This window comes from Nerophis lumbriciformis, linkage group LG28 (assembly GCF_033978685.3).
Source record: "Nerophis lumbriciformis linkage group LG28, RoL_Nlum_v2.1, whole genome shotgun sequence".
NCBI classification, from domain to species: Eukaryota; Metazoa; Chordata; class Actinopteri; order Syngnathiformes; family Syngnathidae; genus Nerophis; species Nerophis lumbriciformis.
Window position 1 is genome coordinate 11167037 of NC_084575.2, and position 18349 is coordinate 11185385.

An 18349-nucleotide genomic window follows, 5' to 3' on the forward strand; every position below is an offset into this window, starting at 1 on the left:
CTGTTGATATTGTGGTTTTAATTCACTGTTAGTTTGCCGCTCACACCATTTTCAGCCATTAAATTGAGTTAGCGCTCACATGATATTGCACTTTATCTCTATTTTTTTTTAGCTCATAGCTTCAATAACACATTTCTAGAAGGTTAAAATAATAACTTATGATTGTTTATGAGATGTTTTTAAATAAAATAACAGCTATACAATCATTTTAATGATACTTTAGCATGTGACAAGATAAATAGCATCCTGTATATTTGCGTAATGTTAAAGCTAAGATAGCATCAATGCTAACATTACTGTTCACACTTATGTTCAGAGTTTGCTCAAACTTTACCAGACACGACATTAAATGATGTTTATTTGTAAAATACCAACTTTCAGATAAATCTATGTTTTTACTGCGGAAGTAATTCAGCAGTAATTCAGTCATTAAATTGAGTTAGCGCTAGAACTTGTAGGTTCATCCGTGTTTATCAGCTTACAGCTCCAAAAATCATATTGCTAGAAGTTTATAAACGATAAATTATGACTTACCTTGTGCGACGACAGTAAAGGAAGACAAGCAGGAGCAGAAATATGAGCAGTGAAAATAGCATCCATGGCATGTCTGACACGTTCTGATGGCTTAGTCCTCCATTACACAGCTAACTGACTTTTATGCCTTTCGTTGGAGGCGTGGAAAGGTGCGGCCCGCTGATGCCAACATGTTGTTACACAACTGTAACGCACTTCCTGAACAAATGCTTCCAAAGAACAACGACAGTAGATGACATCTTGCTTTCAGCGTGTGCATTTCACAGCGGTGACATCATCCAGGTGAGCGCACTTGAGGGTTGCTGTTCAGACACGCAGGTTTCTTGCCGTCAAACACTATTTTTAGGCATCAACGTGACTAAAGACGTGAACGTGTGAATACTTCATGACACACTACTGAAACATGAAATAGTATCCTAGCGACGTTTTAGTTTATTTCCATGTGCTGTGACTGTATGAGAAGCTACAGATTTATAAAAGCTTCTTTCACAGGCCAACAGTGCAGAGATGGGTGCCGTGTGTGCACTTCGCCAGCAGAGGGCAGCAAAGGACTTTCAGAATAAAGGCCTAAGACCAGCCAACATTTTGTATTCTTTTATTGAGTCACTTTAAAGGGGAACATTATCACAAATTCAGAAGAAGAGTGTTACTAAAACGGCCTTCTTTCATCTCCGTAATATCGCTAAAATTCGTTCTATTTTATCCACTAGCGACGCTGAGATCATTATTCATGCGTTCGTTACGTCTCGTCTCGACTACTGTAACGTATTATTTTCGGGTCTCCCTATGTCTAGCATTAAAAAATTACAGTTGGTACAAAATGCGGCTGCTAGACTTTTGACAAGAACAAGAAAGTTTGATCATATTACGCCTATACTGGCTCACCTGCACTGGCTTCCTGTGCACTTAAGATGTGACTTTAAGGTTTTACTACTTACGTATAAAATACTACACGGTCTAGCTCCGTCCTATCTTGTCGATTGCATTGTACCATATGTCCCGGCAAGAAATCTGCGTTCAAAGAACTCCGGCTTATTAGTGATTCCCAGAGCCCAAAAAAAGTCTGCGGGCTATAGAGCGTTTTCTATTCGGGCTCCAGTACTATGGAATGCCCTCCCGGTAACAATTAGAGATGCTACCTCAGTAGAAGCATTTAAGTCCCATCTTAAAACTCATTTGTATACTCTAGCCTTTAAATAGCCCCCCTGTTAGACCAGTTGATCTGCCGTTTCTTTTCTTTTCTCCTCTGCTCCCCTTTTCCTTGAGGGGGGGGGCACAGGTCCGGTGGCCATGGATGAAGTGCTGGCTGTCCAGAGTCGGGATCCGGGGTGGACCGCTCGCCTGTGCATCGGCTGGGAACATCTCTGCGCTGCTGACCCGTCTCCGCTCGGGATGGTGTCCTGCTGGCCCCACTATGGACTGGACTCTTACTATTATGTTGGATCCACTATGGACTGGACTCTCACAATATTATGTCAGACCCACTCGACATCCATTGCTTTCGGTCTCCCCTAGAGGGGGGGGGTTACCCACATATGCGGTCCTCTCCAAGGTTTCTCATAGTCATTCACATCGACGTCCCACTGGGGTGAGTTTTTCCTTGCCCGTATGTGGGCTTTGTACCGAGGATGTCGTTGTGGCTTGTGCAGCCCTTTGAGACACTTGTGATTTAGGGCTATATAAATAAAGATTGATTGATTGAGAAGGGTTAAAACCATTAAAAATCAGTTCCCAGTGGCTTATTCTATTTTTTGAAGTTTTTTTTTAAAATTTTACCCATCACGCAATATCCCTAAAAAAAGCTTCAAAGTGCCTGATTTTAACCATCGTTATATACACCCGTCCATTTTCCTGTGACGTCACACAGTGATGCCAATACAAACAAACATGGCGGATAGAACAGCAAGGTACAGCGACATTAGCTCGGATTCAGACTCGGATTTCAGCGGCTTAACGCTGTCTGATAAGATCATTACTAACAACTATGAACTAGGTTTACAGCATATGAAATACATTTGGCAACAACATGCACTTTGAGAGTGCAGACAGCCCATTTCAGGCGCGCTAAGAACATATATTTTTCCACGATTTCAGCACCCAGGTTAACCATACCTAAATAGACACAAAATACTGCATTACACAAGACTGCTTGAATGTACTCGAATGATTGAAAAAAATAAATGTTTTTAAGCCAAATTATTGGTAAACACAGTAATGAATAAAGTTTTCATCAATTAATATATTCTGTAGACATACCCTCATCCGCGCTCTTTTCCTGAAAGCTGATCTGTCCAGTTTTGGAGTTGATGTCAGCAGGCCAGGGAAGCTAGGGTCGATATTCTTCTCTTGATCATCTTCGGTGACATAAGGGACGGTGTGAGCCAAGACATCCAGGGGGTTTAGCTCGCTCGTCTGCGGGAACAAACTGCCGCCGTTGCTTGCCATCCTACCGAGGTACTTTGTCCCTGAATAGCTCACACACTCCGGCAGATTCAATGGGGGTCTGGCGGCAGATTTCTTTGACTTTATCGTTGGAAATGCATCTGCTTTGAGTGTCGCAGGATATCCACACATTCTTGCCATCTCTGTCGTAGCATAGCTTTCGTCGGTAAAGTGTGCGGAACAAACGACTGACCATTTCGTCGGCTTTCCCCACACCCTTGTATTTTGAACAAATTTCGTCCAATTTCTTGCCACTTTCGTATCTTTGGGCCACCGTCCCCGTTCATGTTGTTACACCCTCCGACAACACACCGACGAAAGTGAGAAAATGGCGGATTGCTTCCCGATGTGACGTCACCTTGTGACGTCATCGCTCCGTGAGCGAATAATAGAAAGGCGTTTAATTCGCCAAAATTCACCCATTTAGAGTTCGGAAAACGGTTAAAAAAAATATATGGTCTTTTTTCTGCAACGTCAAAGTATATATTGACGCTTACATAGGTCTGGTGATAATGTTCCCCTTTAAATGTTTGGCATTAACTCACAAAGGCCACGCCACGTTAAAAAGAATTCTAAATGATTAATTGAATGCTACAAAAGTGAAAAGAGAAGCGCAATTCCAGTTAAAGATCCTCTATCTCAGACTTGAGCCAATGCACATTTTTTGCGTTGAAAAAATCCGGAGCACACCACCAGCAGAAATCATTACAAACGAAACTCAGTTGACAGTAAAAAGTTGTTGTCGCAATTGTTGGATATGACTTTAAAACATAACCAACCATGCATCACTGTAGCTCTTGTCTCAAAGTAGGTGTACTGTCACGACCTGTAACATCATGCCGTGACTTATTTTGAGTTTTTTGCTGTTTTCCTCTGTGTAGTGTTTTAGTTCTTGTCTTGCGCTCCTATTCTGGTGTCTTTTTTGTCTTTTTTTGGTATTTTCCTGTAGCAGTTTCAGGTCTTCCTTCCTTTGAGCAATTTTTCCCGCATCTACTTTGTTTTAGCAATCAAGAATATTTCGGTTGTTTTTATCCTTCTTTGTGGGAACATTGTTGATTGTCATGTCATGTATGGATGTACATTGTGGACGCCTTCTTTGCTCCACAGTAAGATAGATAGTACTTTATTGATTCCTTCAGGAGAGTTCCCCCAGGAAAATTAAAATTCCAGCAGCAGTGTACAAAATTGAAATCGAATTTAAAAAGTAAAAAGTAAAAAGTAAAAAGTAAATAATGGGGGTATAAATGGAAACAAAATCCATTTATAATTTAATGAAGTCAAATCAGTAAGTCTTTGCTGTCGTCCAGCATTCTGTTTTTGTTTACTTTGTAGCCAGTTCAGTTTTAGTTTTGTTCTGCATAGCCATCCCTAAGCCTCAATGCCTTTTCTTTGGGGCACTCACCTTTTGTTTAATTTGGTTTAAACATTAGACACTTTTTTACCTGCACTGTGCCTCTAGCTGTTTCCGACATCTACAAAGCAATTAGCTACCGGCTGCCACCTACTGATATGGAAGAGTATTACACGGTTACTCTGCCGAGCTCTAGACAGCACCGACACTCAACAACAACACATCATTTGCAGATTATAATTACTGGTTTGCAAATAAAATCTTTAACCCAAATAGGTGAAACTAGATAATCTCCCACGGCACACCAGACTGTATCTCACGGCACACTAGTGTGCCGCGGCACAGTGGTTGAAAAACACTGCGCTATCTGACAAGAGTGTGTTGCTGTTTTTTAGGACTTACTGCTAAAACGCCACTTCCTACTGCTTGTCCCTCTCGGGGTCGGAGGGCTGGGGGTTGGAGCCCATTCAAGCTGCATTCGGGCGTAAGGAGGGGTACACCCTGGACAAGTCGCCACCTGATGAAGCAGAAATATTTCATGCAAACTGAGAAGTTTAAATAACAAGGAAAAAGCCTTTTAAATCGCATCTTAAGTGCGAACTACAATGCTCTCTCTCTCGCCGTTTACAAATATTGCTTTTAAAATTGCAGTTTTTCTTCCAAACAAGCACACATCACTTGTGATTCATGATTATTATTCTCAAGCAGACAGTAAAACACATGAAACTATTTAGCAGACGTAGTAGAATGATGTGTCCAATAACTTGTTTTTGTTGCTCGTCAGAGTTAAACCACAGCAATAAACGGCAAATGTGAACTCATTTTTGTGATGGCCACAGTTTGACCCTGGAACATATTATTTTTATGTTCTACGGCAGGGGTCACATCACAGTCATGGCTGCCCTCAGAGGGCCACTTGCAACACTGAGTATTAATGAACATAAATGTACAGGATTCACTTCATTAAATTATAAAAAAAATTGAATTTGATCGTTATATATTTTTTTACAGAGCTTGTATAAGAAACGTATAGACCCACAGCTCAGTTGCCAGAATTTTATCGTAGAAGTTGTTGTGTTTTTTTCTTTTACAGCACATTACTGTAAATGGAAAAATGGTACCGTTGTTTTTTTACGGTAAAATTAAAAGAGCCGACAGTTTTTCATCGTAAAATCGATGTTTATTGTTTTTGAAAGGTATTATTGTAAATAGAAAAACGGTACGACTGTGTTTTTAAAAGTAAAATTAAGACAACCGAAGACAGTTTTTTCTTTTTACCGTAAAATCTATTGTAATTTTTACAATGTACAATTTAATACTTGGTGATGAAATTATACTGTATGTCAATCAGGTATTTATTTTTATGTTAACAAAAAAGGTTCTAATGTATGATCATTTAATATTTGTGACACTATTAGGAAACACAAAACTAATAGTTCATTATTATCACAGATTATAACTACTTTCCAACCTAAATGCATACAAATGTAACTAACATTATTATTACAGATTTAAGTCAAGATTATATTTGAGGATTTATTTTAATTTCAAGAAAAACATTTTGTAAATAAATAAAAAAAAAAAAAACATTTATTAATGTTTGTAATGATAATATCATTGAGGGATTTCTAATCACTGCTATGTAGAAATTGTTACTAATATTGATACTGTTGTTGATAATATTCATTTTGTCTCACTACTTTTAGATTGTTCCGTGTCATGTTTGTGTGTCCTCAATTGCGCTCAATTGCTCTGTTTATTGCTGTACTGAATGTTGCTGGGTTGGGTTTGGTTTTGGAATTGGATTGCATTATTACAGTATTGTTGTGTATTGTTGTGTTGGATTGATTAATACATTAATTATTAAAAAAAAAAAAAAAGACAAACATTTTGTAATGTCTGTTAATATGATATGTGTTACATTATTAGATAATATGGAATAAAAATATACTGTAGGAAGGGGATTCATGTGGCCTCATTTGTGACTTTTTACCTGACACGTGAATCGTGACGAATTGTGGGGGGTGCACCATCCACTTTAGCTGCCAGACAGCAGTAGATTGTTGAATATCTTAACATGTGTTTTGTGGCAATTCCATTCCTTTGACCACACCGTCAGTTGCCATGTAGAGTGGCGCTTTCCATCATTTTCAGCAGACTGCATTGCAGAATGATTAACCCCCACCTTCCTCTCATGCTAGAGCCACCCAGGAACGGAGGCATATGAATCCCTTCCCAATTTCCAATTGCATGCAGTATGTGTATGTTTTTTCTGTCGAAATGGAAAGGATGAACGCATTAAGTAGAAAAGGATACATTTAACTACAAAACCCAAAACCAGTGAAGTTGGCACGTTGTGTAAGTGGTAAATAAAAACAGAATACAAATATTTGCAAATCCTTTTCAACCTATATTCAATTGAATAGACTGCAAAGACGAGATATTTAATGTTCGAACTGGAAAACGTTTTAATTTTTTGCAAATATTAGCTCATTTGGAATTTGATGCCTGCAACATGTTTCGAAAAAGCTGGCACAAATGGCAAAAAAGACTGAGAAAGTTGAGGAATGCTCATCAAACACTTATTTGGAACATCCCACAGGTGAACAGGCTAATTGGGAACAGGTGGGTGCCATGATTGGGTATAAAAGCAGCTTCCATGAAATGCTCAGTCATTCACAAACAAGGATGGAGCGAGGGTCACCACTTTGTCAACAAATGCGTGAGCAAATTGTTGAACAGTTTAAGAACAACATTTCTCAACGAGCTATTGCAAGGAATTTAGGGATTTCACCAACTACGGTCCGTAATATCATCAAAAGGTTCAGAGAATCTGGAGAAATCACTGCACGTAAGCGAAGATATTACGGACCTTCGATTCCTCAGGCGGTACTGCATCAAAAAGCGACATCAGTGCGTAAAGGATATCACCACATGGGCTCAGGAACACTTCAGAAAACCACTGCCAGTCACTACAGTTGGTTGCTACATCAGTAAGTGCAAATTAAAAACTCTACTATGCAAAGCAAAAGCCATTTATCAACAACACCCAGAAATGCCGGCGGCAAGATGGACTGATGCAAAGTAGAAAAGTGTTCTGTGGTCTGACAAGTCCACATTTCAAATTGTTTTTGGAAACTGTGGACGTCGTGTCCTCCGGACCAAAGAGGAACAGAACCATCCGGTCTGTTATAAGCGTAAAGTTGAAAAGCCAGCATCTGTGATGGTATGGGGGTGTATAAGTGCCCAAGACATGGGTAACTTACACATCTGTGAAGGCACCATTAATGCTGAAAAGTACATACTGTCAAGACTTGGACTTTGGCGTGGTTTGTTTTCCTGATGTGCAAAGGATTTGGACCAAACATGGCGTGAAGTTAAATACATATTTAATTTCAACACTCAAAAAAGGAATAAACAAAAGGCGCGCACAAGGGCGGAAGTACAAAACTTGGCTATAAAAACAAAAACTCGCACAAAGGCCGAACTATGGACAAAAAAAGGAACAAAAAAAAAGGCGCTCACAGCGGAGGTACAAAACAGAGGCTTGAATAAACAAAAAACTTACGTGACAAGAAAAGAGCAGCATGAACTACGACCTGGACAGAGTAAGCAGCGTGTCAAAAGTGCAGAGCATGAATGTGATGTCGCCAGGCCGACCAACAGAAAATGACAGGCTTAAATAGTCACGTGGTGATTGAAAACAGGTGCGTGAGTTCAAATGAATCAGGTGTGTGAGTCGTAAGGACAGATGAACTGATTGGTAGTCATGGAAACAAAACAGGGAGTGAAAAAACAGAAACTGACAGAGTGCACAAACCAAACAGAACATAGCCAAACTAAACATGATCACCAAGACATGACACATACAGGTTTTGGAGCAACATATGTTGCCATCCAAGCAACGTTATCATGGACGCCCCTGCTTATTTCAGCAAGACAATGCCAAGCCATACCTGTCTCCTGTTGAAAATGTGTGGTGCATTATGAAGCCTAAAATACCACAACGTCATGGTACATCAAGCAAGAATGGTAAAGAAATCCACTTCAAAAATTGGTCCCCTCAGTTCCCAATACCTTTACTGAGTGTTGTTAAAAAGAAAGGCCATGTAACACAGTGGTAAAAATGCCCCCCTGTGCCAACTTTTTTGCAATAAGTTGCTGCCATTAAATTCTAAGTTAATGATTATTTGCACAAAAAAAATGAAAGTTTCTGAGTTCGAACATTAAGTATCTTGTCTTTGCTGTCTATTCAATTGAATATAAGTTGAAAAGGATTTGCAAATCATTGTATTCTGTTTTTATTTACGATTTACACAACGTGGCAACTTTACTGATTTTGGGCTTTGTAATAAGATTTCCAGGCTCTGAGCCCCCGGGCCTTGAGTTTGACATCCGCGTCCTGTGGTGATGTTGCACATGGAAAGGTGCATAGGAATTGGGAGATGAAATATGAATCATGCACAAGAAGGTTGTGTGCTGAAGAAAAGGGGGAGGAGTCTTCCATTCAACCAGAGAGAGAGAGGGAGAGAGAGGGAGAGAGAGAGAGAGAGGGAGGGAGAGAGAGGGAGAGAGAGAGAGAGAGGGAGAGAGAGGGAGAGAGCTGTGTCATTATTGTCTTTCCGTTCATGTTGTTTCCCTGCAATGCGAGTGGAAGGAGGTGAGATATTTCATCTTCTTCTGCATCGACGACGCCTTTTGACGGCAACAAAGAAAAGCAGGCGGCAAAAAGACAACACGGGACATTTTCCTTCTTTTCCTTCCTCTCCGAACTTGTGTGTCCTTCTTGGACGATGCGCGGCCTCTGATCGAGGCGACGAGAAGAGTTCGCAGGACGAACTGAAATTAGCCCGAAACTTCTTCTTCTTCTTCTTCCTCCTCCTCCTCCTTCGTCCAACCTTCCAGCATGTCCTCGCAGGCCAGAGCGAAGAAGGACAAAGAAATCATCGCCGAATATGAAAGCCAAGTGAAAGGTGAGCTGTACGGGCCCGCTGCTGCTGCAATTGTGCAACTTTGCAACGACTGTGTGTGTGTGTACGTGTGTGTATGCGTGTGTGTGTGTGTGTGTGTGTGTGTGTGAGCGTGCGTGTGAAGAGGGTGGGTCTGTCCTGTCAATGCATCCTTCTGCTAAAAATCCTGTTTGTCCTGCAGTGTTTGCATGCAATGCCACCAATAACTTGTTATTTATTATTATTACTACTAAAACAGCAGCGGTTTGTTCCTGCATAATCCTTCCAAAAATGGATGAACCTATAGACTGTACTACGTCATATATATATAGTGTATATAGACATGTGTATTACCATGAAGCTGCAGGATCTCAATGTTTCGATGCTAAAAAACTGCAAAAAATACAAATTTAAATTACAAAATTATCTTTAGTGTGACAGCAGTGTTGTGTTCCTGCATAATCCTTCCAAAAATGCATGAACCTACAGACTGTACTATGTCATATAAATAAATAAATGATAAATGGGTTGTACTTGTATAGCGCTTTTCTACCTTCAAGGTACTCAAAGCGCTTTGACACTACTTCCACATTTACCCATTCACACACACATTCACACACTGATGGAGGGAGCTGCCATGCAAGGCGCTAACCAGCACCCATCAGGAGCAAGGGTGAAGTGTCTTGCTCAGGACACAACGGACATGACGAGGTTGGTACTAGGTGGGGATTGAACCAGGGACCCTTGGGTTGCGCACGGCCATTCTTCCACTGCGCCACGCCGTCCCAATCTATAGAGTATATAGACATGTGTATTACCATGAAGCTGCAAGATCTCAAAGTTTCGATGCTAAAAAACTGCAAAAAATACGAATTTAAAAAAAAAAAAAAAATCATCTTTAGTGTGACATCAGCGTTGTATTCCTGCATAATACTTCCAAAAATGCATGAACCTATAGACTGTACTACATCATATCTATAGAGTATATAGACATGTGTATTACCATGAAGCTACAGGATCTCAATGTTTCAATGCTAAAAAACTGCAAAAAATTAAATTTAAATAAAACAAATCATCTTTAGTGTGACAGCAGCGTTGTGTTCCTGCATAATCCTTCCAAAAATGCATGAACCTATAGACTGTACTACATCATATATATAGTGTATATAGACATGTGTATTACCATGAAGCTGCAGGATCTCAATATATCGGAGCTAAAAAACTGAAAAAAATACAAATTTAAATAAAAAAATCATCTTTAGTGTGACAGCAGCGTTTTGTTCCTGCATAATCCTTCCAAAAATGCATGAACCTATAGACTGTACTACATCATATCTATAGTGTATATAGACATGTGTATTACCATGAAGCTGCAGGATCCCAATGTTTCAATGCTAAAAAACTGCAAAAAATACACATTTGAATAAAAAAAATCCTCTTTAGTGTGACAGCAGCGTTGTGTTCCTGCATAATCCTTCCAAAAATGCATGAACCTATAGACTGTACTACATCATATCTATAGTGTATATAGACATGTGTATTACCATGAAGCTACAGGATCTCAATTTTTCGATGCTAAAAAACTGCAAAAAATAAAAATTTAAATTAAAAAAATAATCTTTAGTGTGACAGCAGCGTTGTGTTCCTGCATAATCCTTCCAAAAATGCATGAACCTATAGACTGTACTACATCATATCTATAGTGTATATAGACATGTGTATTACCATGAAGCTGCAGGATCCCAATGTTTCAATGCTAAAAAACTGCAAAAAATATACATTTAAATATAAAAATCCTCTTTAGTGTGACAGCAGCGTTTTGTTCCTGCATAATACTTCCAAAAATGCATGAACCTATGGAATGTACTACGTCATATCTATAGTGTATATAGACATGTGTATTACCATGAAGCTGCAGGATCCCAATGTTTCAATGCTAAAAAACTGCAAAAAATACACATTTGAATAAAAAAAAATCCTCTTTAGTGTGACAGCAGCGTTGTGTTCCTGCATAATCCTTCCAAAAATGCATGAACCTATAGACTGTACTACATCATATCTATAGTGTATATAGACATGTGTATTACCATGAAGCTGCAGGATCTCAATTTTTCGATGCTAAAAAACTGCAAAAAATAAAAATTTAAATTAAAAAAATAATCTTTAGTGTGACAGCAGCGTTGTGTTCCTGCATAATCCTTCCAAAAATGCATGAACCTATAGACTGTACTACATCATATCTATAGTGTATATAGACATGTGTATTACCATGAAGCTGCAGGATCCCAATGTTTCAATGCTAAAAAACTGCAAAAAATATACATTTAAATATAAAAATCCTCTTTAGTGTGACAGCAGCGTTTTGTTCCTGCATAATACTTCCAAAAATGCATGAACCTATGGAATGTACTACGTCATATCTATAGTGTATATAGACATGTGTATTACCATGAAGCTGCAGGATCCCAATGTTTCAATGCTAAAAAACTGCAAAAAATACACATTTGAATAAAAAAAATCCTCTTTAGTGTGACAGCAGCGTTGTGTTCCTGCATAATCCTTCCAAAAATGCATGAACCTATAGACTGTACTACATCATATATATAGTGTATATAGACATGTGTATTACCATGAAGCTGCAGGATCCCAAAGTTTCGATGCTAAAAAACTGCAAAAAATAAACATTTAAATTAAAAAATCATCTTTAGTGTGACAGTAGCGTTGTGTTCCTGCATAATACTTCCAAAAATGCATGAACCTATGGACTGTACTACATCATATATATAGTGTATATAGACATGTGTATTACCATGAAGCTGCAGGATCTCAATATATCGGAGCTAAAAAACTGAAAAAAATACAAATTTAAATAAAAAAATCATCTTTAGTGTGACAGCAGCGTTTTGTTCCTGCATAATCCTTCCAAAAATGCATGAACCTATAGACTGTACTACATCATATCTATAGTGTATATAGACATGTGTATTACCATGAAGCTGCAGGATCTCAATGTTTCGATGCTAAAAAACGGCAAAAAATACAAATTTAAATTAAAAAAATATCTTTAGTGTGACAGCAGTGTTGTGTTCCTGCATAATCCTTCCAAAAATGCATGAACCTACAGACTGTACTATGTCATATCTATAGAGTATATAGACATGTTTATTACCATGAAGCTGCAGGATCTCAATGTTTCGATGCTAAAAAACTGCAAAAAATAAAAATTTAAATTAAAAAAATTATCTTTAGTGTGACAGCAGCGTTTTGTTCCTGCATAATCCTTCCAAAAATGCATGAACCTATAGAATGTACTACGTCATATTTATAGTGTATATAGACATGCATAGTACCATGAAGCTGCAGGATCCCAATGTTTCAGTGCTAAAAAACTGCAAAAAATACAAATTTAAATAAAAAAATCCTTTTTAGTGTGACAGCAGCGTTGTGTTCCTGCATAATCCTTCCAAAAATGGATGAACCTATAGACTGTACTACGTCATATGTATAGTGTATATAGACATGTGTATTACCATGAAGCTGCAAGATCTCAAAGTTTCGATGCTAAAAAACTGCAAAAAATACGAATTTAAATAAAAAAAATCATCTTTAGTGTGACATCAGCGTTGTATTCCTGCATAATACTTCCAAAAATGCATGAACCTATAGACTGTACTACATCATATATATAGAGTATATAGACATGTGTATTACCATGAAGCTACAGGATCTCAATGTTTCAATGCTAAAAAACTGCAAAAAATTAAATTTAAATAAAACAAATCATCTTTAGTGTGACAGCAGCGTTGTGTTCCTGCATAATACTTCCAAAAATGCATGAACCTATGGACTGTACTACATCATATCTATAGTGTATATAGACATGTGTATTACCATGAAGCTGCAGGATCTCAATGTTTCGATGCTAAAAAACTGCAAAAAATACAAATTTAAATTAAAAAATTATCTTTAGTGTGACAGCAGTGTTGTGTTCCTGCATAATCCTTCCAAAAATGCATGAACCTACAGACTGTACTATGTCATATCTATAGAGTATATAGACATGTTTATTACCATGAAGCTGCAGGATCTCAATGTTTCGATGCTAAAAAACTGCAAAAAATAAAAATTTAAATTAAAAAAACAATCTTTAGTGTGACAGCAGCGTTTTGTTCCTGCATAATCCTTCCAAAAATGGATGAACCTATAGACTGTACTACGTCATATATATAGTGTATATAGACATGTGTATTACCATGAAGCTGCAGGATCTCAATGTTTCGATGCTAAAAAACTGCAAAAAATACAAATTTAAATTAAAAAATTATCTTTAGTGTGACAGCAGTGTTGTGTTCCTGCATAATCCTTCCAAAAATGCATGAACCTACAGACTGTACTATGTCATATCTATAGAGTATATAGACATGTTTATTACCATGAAGCTGCAGGATCTCAATGTTTCGATGCTAAAAAACTGCAAAAAATACAAATTTAAATTAAAAAAATAATCTTTAGTGTGACAGCAGCGTTGTGTTCCTGCATAATCCTTCCAAAAATGCATGAACCTATAGACTGTACTACATCATATCTATAGTGTATATAGACATGTTTATTACCATGAAGCTGCAGGATCCCAATGTTTCAGTGCTAAAAAACTGCAAAAAATATACATTTAAATATAAAAATCCTCTTTAGTGTGACAGCAGCGTTTTGTTCCTGCATAATCCTTCCAAAAATGCATGAACCTATAGAATGTACTACGTCATATTTATAGTGTATATAGACCTGCATATTACCATGAAGCTGCAGGATCCCAATGTTTCAGTGCTAAAAAACTGCAAAAAATACAAATTTAAATAAAAAAATCCTTTTTAGTGTGACAGCAGCGTTGTGTTCCTGCATAATCCTTCCAAAAATGCATGAACCTATAGACTGTACTACGTCATATCTATAGTGTATATAGACATGTGTATTACCATGAAGCTGCAGGATCTCAATGTTTCGATGCTAAAAAACTGCAAAAAATAAAAATTTAAATTAAAAAAACAATCTTTAGTGTGACAGCAGCGTTGTATTCCTGCATAATCCTTCCAAAAATGCATGAACCTATAGACTGTACTACATCATATCTATAGTGTATATAGACATGTGTATTACCATGAAGCTACAGGATCTCAATTTTTCGATGCTAAAAAACTGCAAAAAATACAAATTTAAATTAAAAAAATAATCTTTAGTGTGACAGCAGCGTTGTGTTCCTGCATAATCCTTCCAAAAATGCATGAACCTATAGACTGTACTACATCATATCTATAGTGTATATAGACATGTTTATTACCATGAAGCTGCAGGATCCCAATGTTTCAATGCTAAAAAACTGCAAAAAATATACATTTAAATATAAAAATCCTCTTTAGTGTGACAGCAGCGTTTTGTTCCTGCATAATACTTCCAAAAATGCATGAACCTATGGAATGTACTACGTCATATCTATAGTGTATATAGACATGTGTATTACCATGAAGCTGCAGGATCTCAATGTTTCGATGCTAAAAAACTGCAAAAAATACAAATTTAAATTAAAAAATTATCTTTAGTGTGACAGCAGTGTTGTGTTCCTGCATAATCCTTCCAAAAATGCATGAACCTACAGACTGTACTATGTCATATCTATAGAGTATATAGACATGTTTATTACCATGAAGCTGCAGGATCTCAATGTTTCGATGCTAAAAAACTGCAAAAAATAAAAATTTAAATTAAAAAAATTATCTTTAGTGTGACAGCAGCGTTTTGTTCCTGCATAATCCTTCCAAAAATGCATGAACCTATAGAATGTACTACGTCATATTTATAGTGTATATAGACATGTGTATTACCATGAAGCTGCAGGATCCCAATGTTTCAGTGCTAAAAAACTGCAAAAAATACAAATTTAAATAAAAAAATCCTTTTTAGTGTGACAGCAGCGTTGTGTTCCTGCATAATCCTTCCAAAAATGGATGAACCTATGGAATGTACTACGTCGTATCTATAGTGTATATAGACATGTGTATTACCATGAAGCTGCAGGATCCCAATGTTTCAATGCTAAAAAACTGCAAAAAATATACATTTAAATATAAAAATCCTCTTTAGTGTGACAGCAGCGTTTTGTTCCTGCATAATACTTCCAAAAATGCATGAACCTATGGAATGTACTACGTCATATCTATAGTGTATATAGACATGTGTATTACCATGAAGCTGCAGGATCTCAATGTTTCGATGCTAAAAAACTGCAAAAAATACAAATTTAAATTAACAAATTATCTTTAGTGTGACAGCAGTGTTGTGTTCCTGCATAATCCTTCCAAAAATGCATGAACCTACAGACTGTACTATGTCATATCTATAGAGTATATAGACATGTTTATTACCATGAAGCTGCAGGATCTCAATGTTTCGATGCTAAAAAACTGCAAAAAATAAAAATTTAAATTAAAAAAATTATCTTTAGTGTGACAGCAGCGTTTTGTTCCTGCATAATCCTTCCAAAAATGCATGAACCTATAGAATGTACTACGTCATATTTATAGTGTATATAGACATGTGTATTACCATGAAGCTGCAGGATCCCAATGTTTCAGTGCTAAAAAACTGCAAAAAATACAAATTTAAATAAAAAAATCCTTTTTAGTGTGACAGCAGCGTTGTGTTCCTGCATAATCCTTCCAAAAATGGATGAACCTATGGAATGTACTACGTCGTATCTATAGTGTATATAGACATGTGTATTACCATGAAGCTGCAGGATCCCAATGTTTCAATGCTAAAAAACTGCAAAAAATACACATTTGAATAAAAAAAATCCTCTTTAGTGTGACAGCAGCGTTGTGTTTTTGCATAATCCTTCCAAAAATGCATGAACCTATAGACTGTACTACATCATATCTATAGTGTATATAGACATGTGTATTACCATGAAGCTGCAGGATCCCAAAGTTTCGATGCTAAAAAACTGCAAAAAATAAACATTTAAATTAAAAAATCATCTTTAGTGTGACAGCAGCGTTGTGTTCCTGCATAATACTTCCAAAAATGCATGAACCTATGGACTGTACTACATCATAAATATAGTGTATATAGACATGTGTATTACCATGAAGCTGCAGGATCTCAATATATCGGAGCTAATAAACTGAAAAAAATACAAATTTAAATAAAAAAATCATCTTTAGTGTGACAGCAGCGTTTTGTTCCTGCATAATCCTTCCAAAAATGCATGAACCTATAGACTGTACTACATCATATCTATAGTGTATATAGACATGTGTATTACCATGAAGCTGCAGGATCTCAATGTTTCAATGCTAAAAAACTGCAAAAAATACAAATTTAAATTAAAAAAATAATCTTTAGTGTGACAGCAGCGTTGTGTTCCTGCATAATCCTTCCAAAAATGCATGAACCTATAGACTGTACTACGTCATATATATAGAGTATATAGACATGTGTATTACCATGAAGCTGCAGGATCTCAATTTATTGATGCTAAAAAACTGCAAAAAATACGAATTTAAATAAAAAAAATCATCTTTAGTGTGACAGCAGCGTTGTGTTTTTGCATAATCCTTCCAAAAATGCATGAACCTATAGACTGTACTACACCATATCTATAGTGCATATAGACATGTGCGTTAGCATGAAGCTGCAGGATCATGTTGCAGCACAGAAGGACGGTCACACAGCAAACACTTATCAATAATGGAGTATGTCTGCATCAATTATAAACCGTAAAAGCCTTTTCCTTTCTGGCTAAATGTGTGAGATGTAAATTATGATAACGACATCCAGCAGTATTTTGATGACACGCTGATGTGAATTCCTATAAGTGATTTTCTCAATTATTAGTCATTTGGTCCAACACAACAATTAGAGGAAACATTTTCTCATTTACAAATAAACTGCAGTAATTATAATAATGGATTAGACTTAGACTTAGACTTCCTTTTTATTGTCATTCAAATTTGAACTTTACAGCACAGATAAGAACGAAATTTCGTTACATAAGCTCATAGTAGTGCAGGATAAAAAAGCATCCATTCATCCATCCATTTTCTACCGCTTATGCCCTTCGGGGTCGCGGGGGGCGCTGGAGCCTATCTCAGCTACAATCGGGCGGAAGGCGGGGTACACCCTGGACAAGTCGCCACCTCATCGCAGGGCCAATACAGATAGACAGACAACATTCACACTCACATTCACACACTAGGGACCATTTAGTGTTGCCAATCAACCTATCCCCAGGTGCATGTCTTTGGAAGTGGGAGGAAGCCGGAGTACCCGGAGGGAACCCACGCAGTCACGGGGAGAACATGCAAACTCAACACAGAAAGATCCCGAGCCCGGGATTGAACTCAGGACCTTCGTATTGTGAGGCACATGCACAAACTCCTTTTCCACCGTGCTGCTCCATATTAATATTAATAATTGACAGAAGTGTATTGAGTTTTATAGGACATACATGGTCCTATTTATACACAAAATCTAAAAACTATATTTGGGCTAGTTAGGATCGAACCCAGGACCTTCGTATTGTGAGGCAGACGCACTAACCCCTCTACCACCGTGCTGCCGATAAAAAAAGCAATAAGGTGCATATATAAATAAATAAATATATATAAATACTTGTCCAGGGTGTACCCCGCCTTCCGCCCGATTGTAGCTGAGATAGGCTCCAGCGCCCCCCCGCGACCCCAAAAGGGAATAAGCGGTAGAAAATGGATGAATGGATAAATAATATGTATAATATATATATAAAATAAATAAATATATATACCGTAAATATATATAAATAAATAAATAGATTACTGTACAGATAAATATATTGCACTTTTTCACATGCGTCCACGTTTATGGATGTATGTTATATTGTCTTTTTTATTCCAGCGAGTTAATCCATTTTGGGGGGAGTTGAGGGGATAATTTAATTATGATGCGTTCAAGAGTCTTACGGCCTGTTACAGAACCTGTAGGTTCTGCTTCGGAGGCTGCGGAACCTCTTTCTAGAGTCCAGCAGTGAAAACAGTCCTTG

General features: G+C 37.4%; 2 protein-coding genes across 5 annotated transcripts in view; one reads left to right on the forward strand and one right to left on the reverse strand.

The window, feature by feature from the left end:
- The window catches only part of ptgis (prostaglandin I2 (prostacyclin) synthase), a 32763-nt gene extending 32089 nt beyond the window's left edge, over positions 1-674 (reverse strand). The window contains exon 1 of the mRNA XM_061923588.1: positions 535-674. Coding sequence (XP_061779572.1) covers positions 535-605 — 71 coding nt within the window. The 5' untranslated portion in view covers positions 606-674. The remainder of the gene's footprint in view (positions 1-534) is intronic.
- An 8243-nt stretch (positions 675-8917) lies between these two features.
- Positions 8918-18349, forward strand: part of LOC133570846 (SLIT-ROBO Rho GTPase-activating protein 3-like) — a 131604-nt gene continuing 122172 nt past the window's right edge. For all 4 annotated transcript variants that reach the window (XM_061923590.1, XM_061923592.1, XM_061923591.1 and 1 more), the window contains exon 1: positions 8918-9300. In XM_061923590.1, coding sequence (XP_061779574.1) covers positions 9234-9300 — 67 coding nt within the window. In that variant the 5' untranslated portion in view covers positions 8918-9233. The remainder of the gene's footprint in view (positions 9301-18349) is intronic.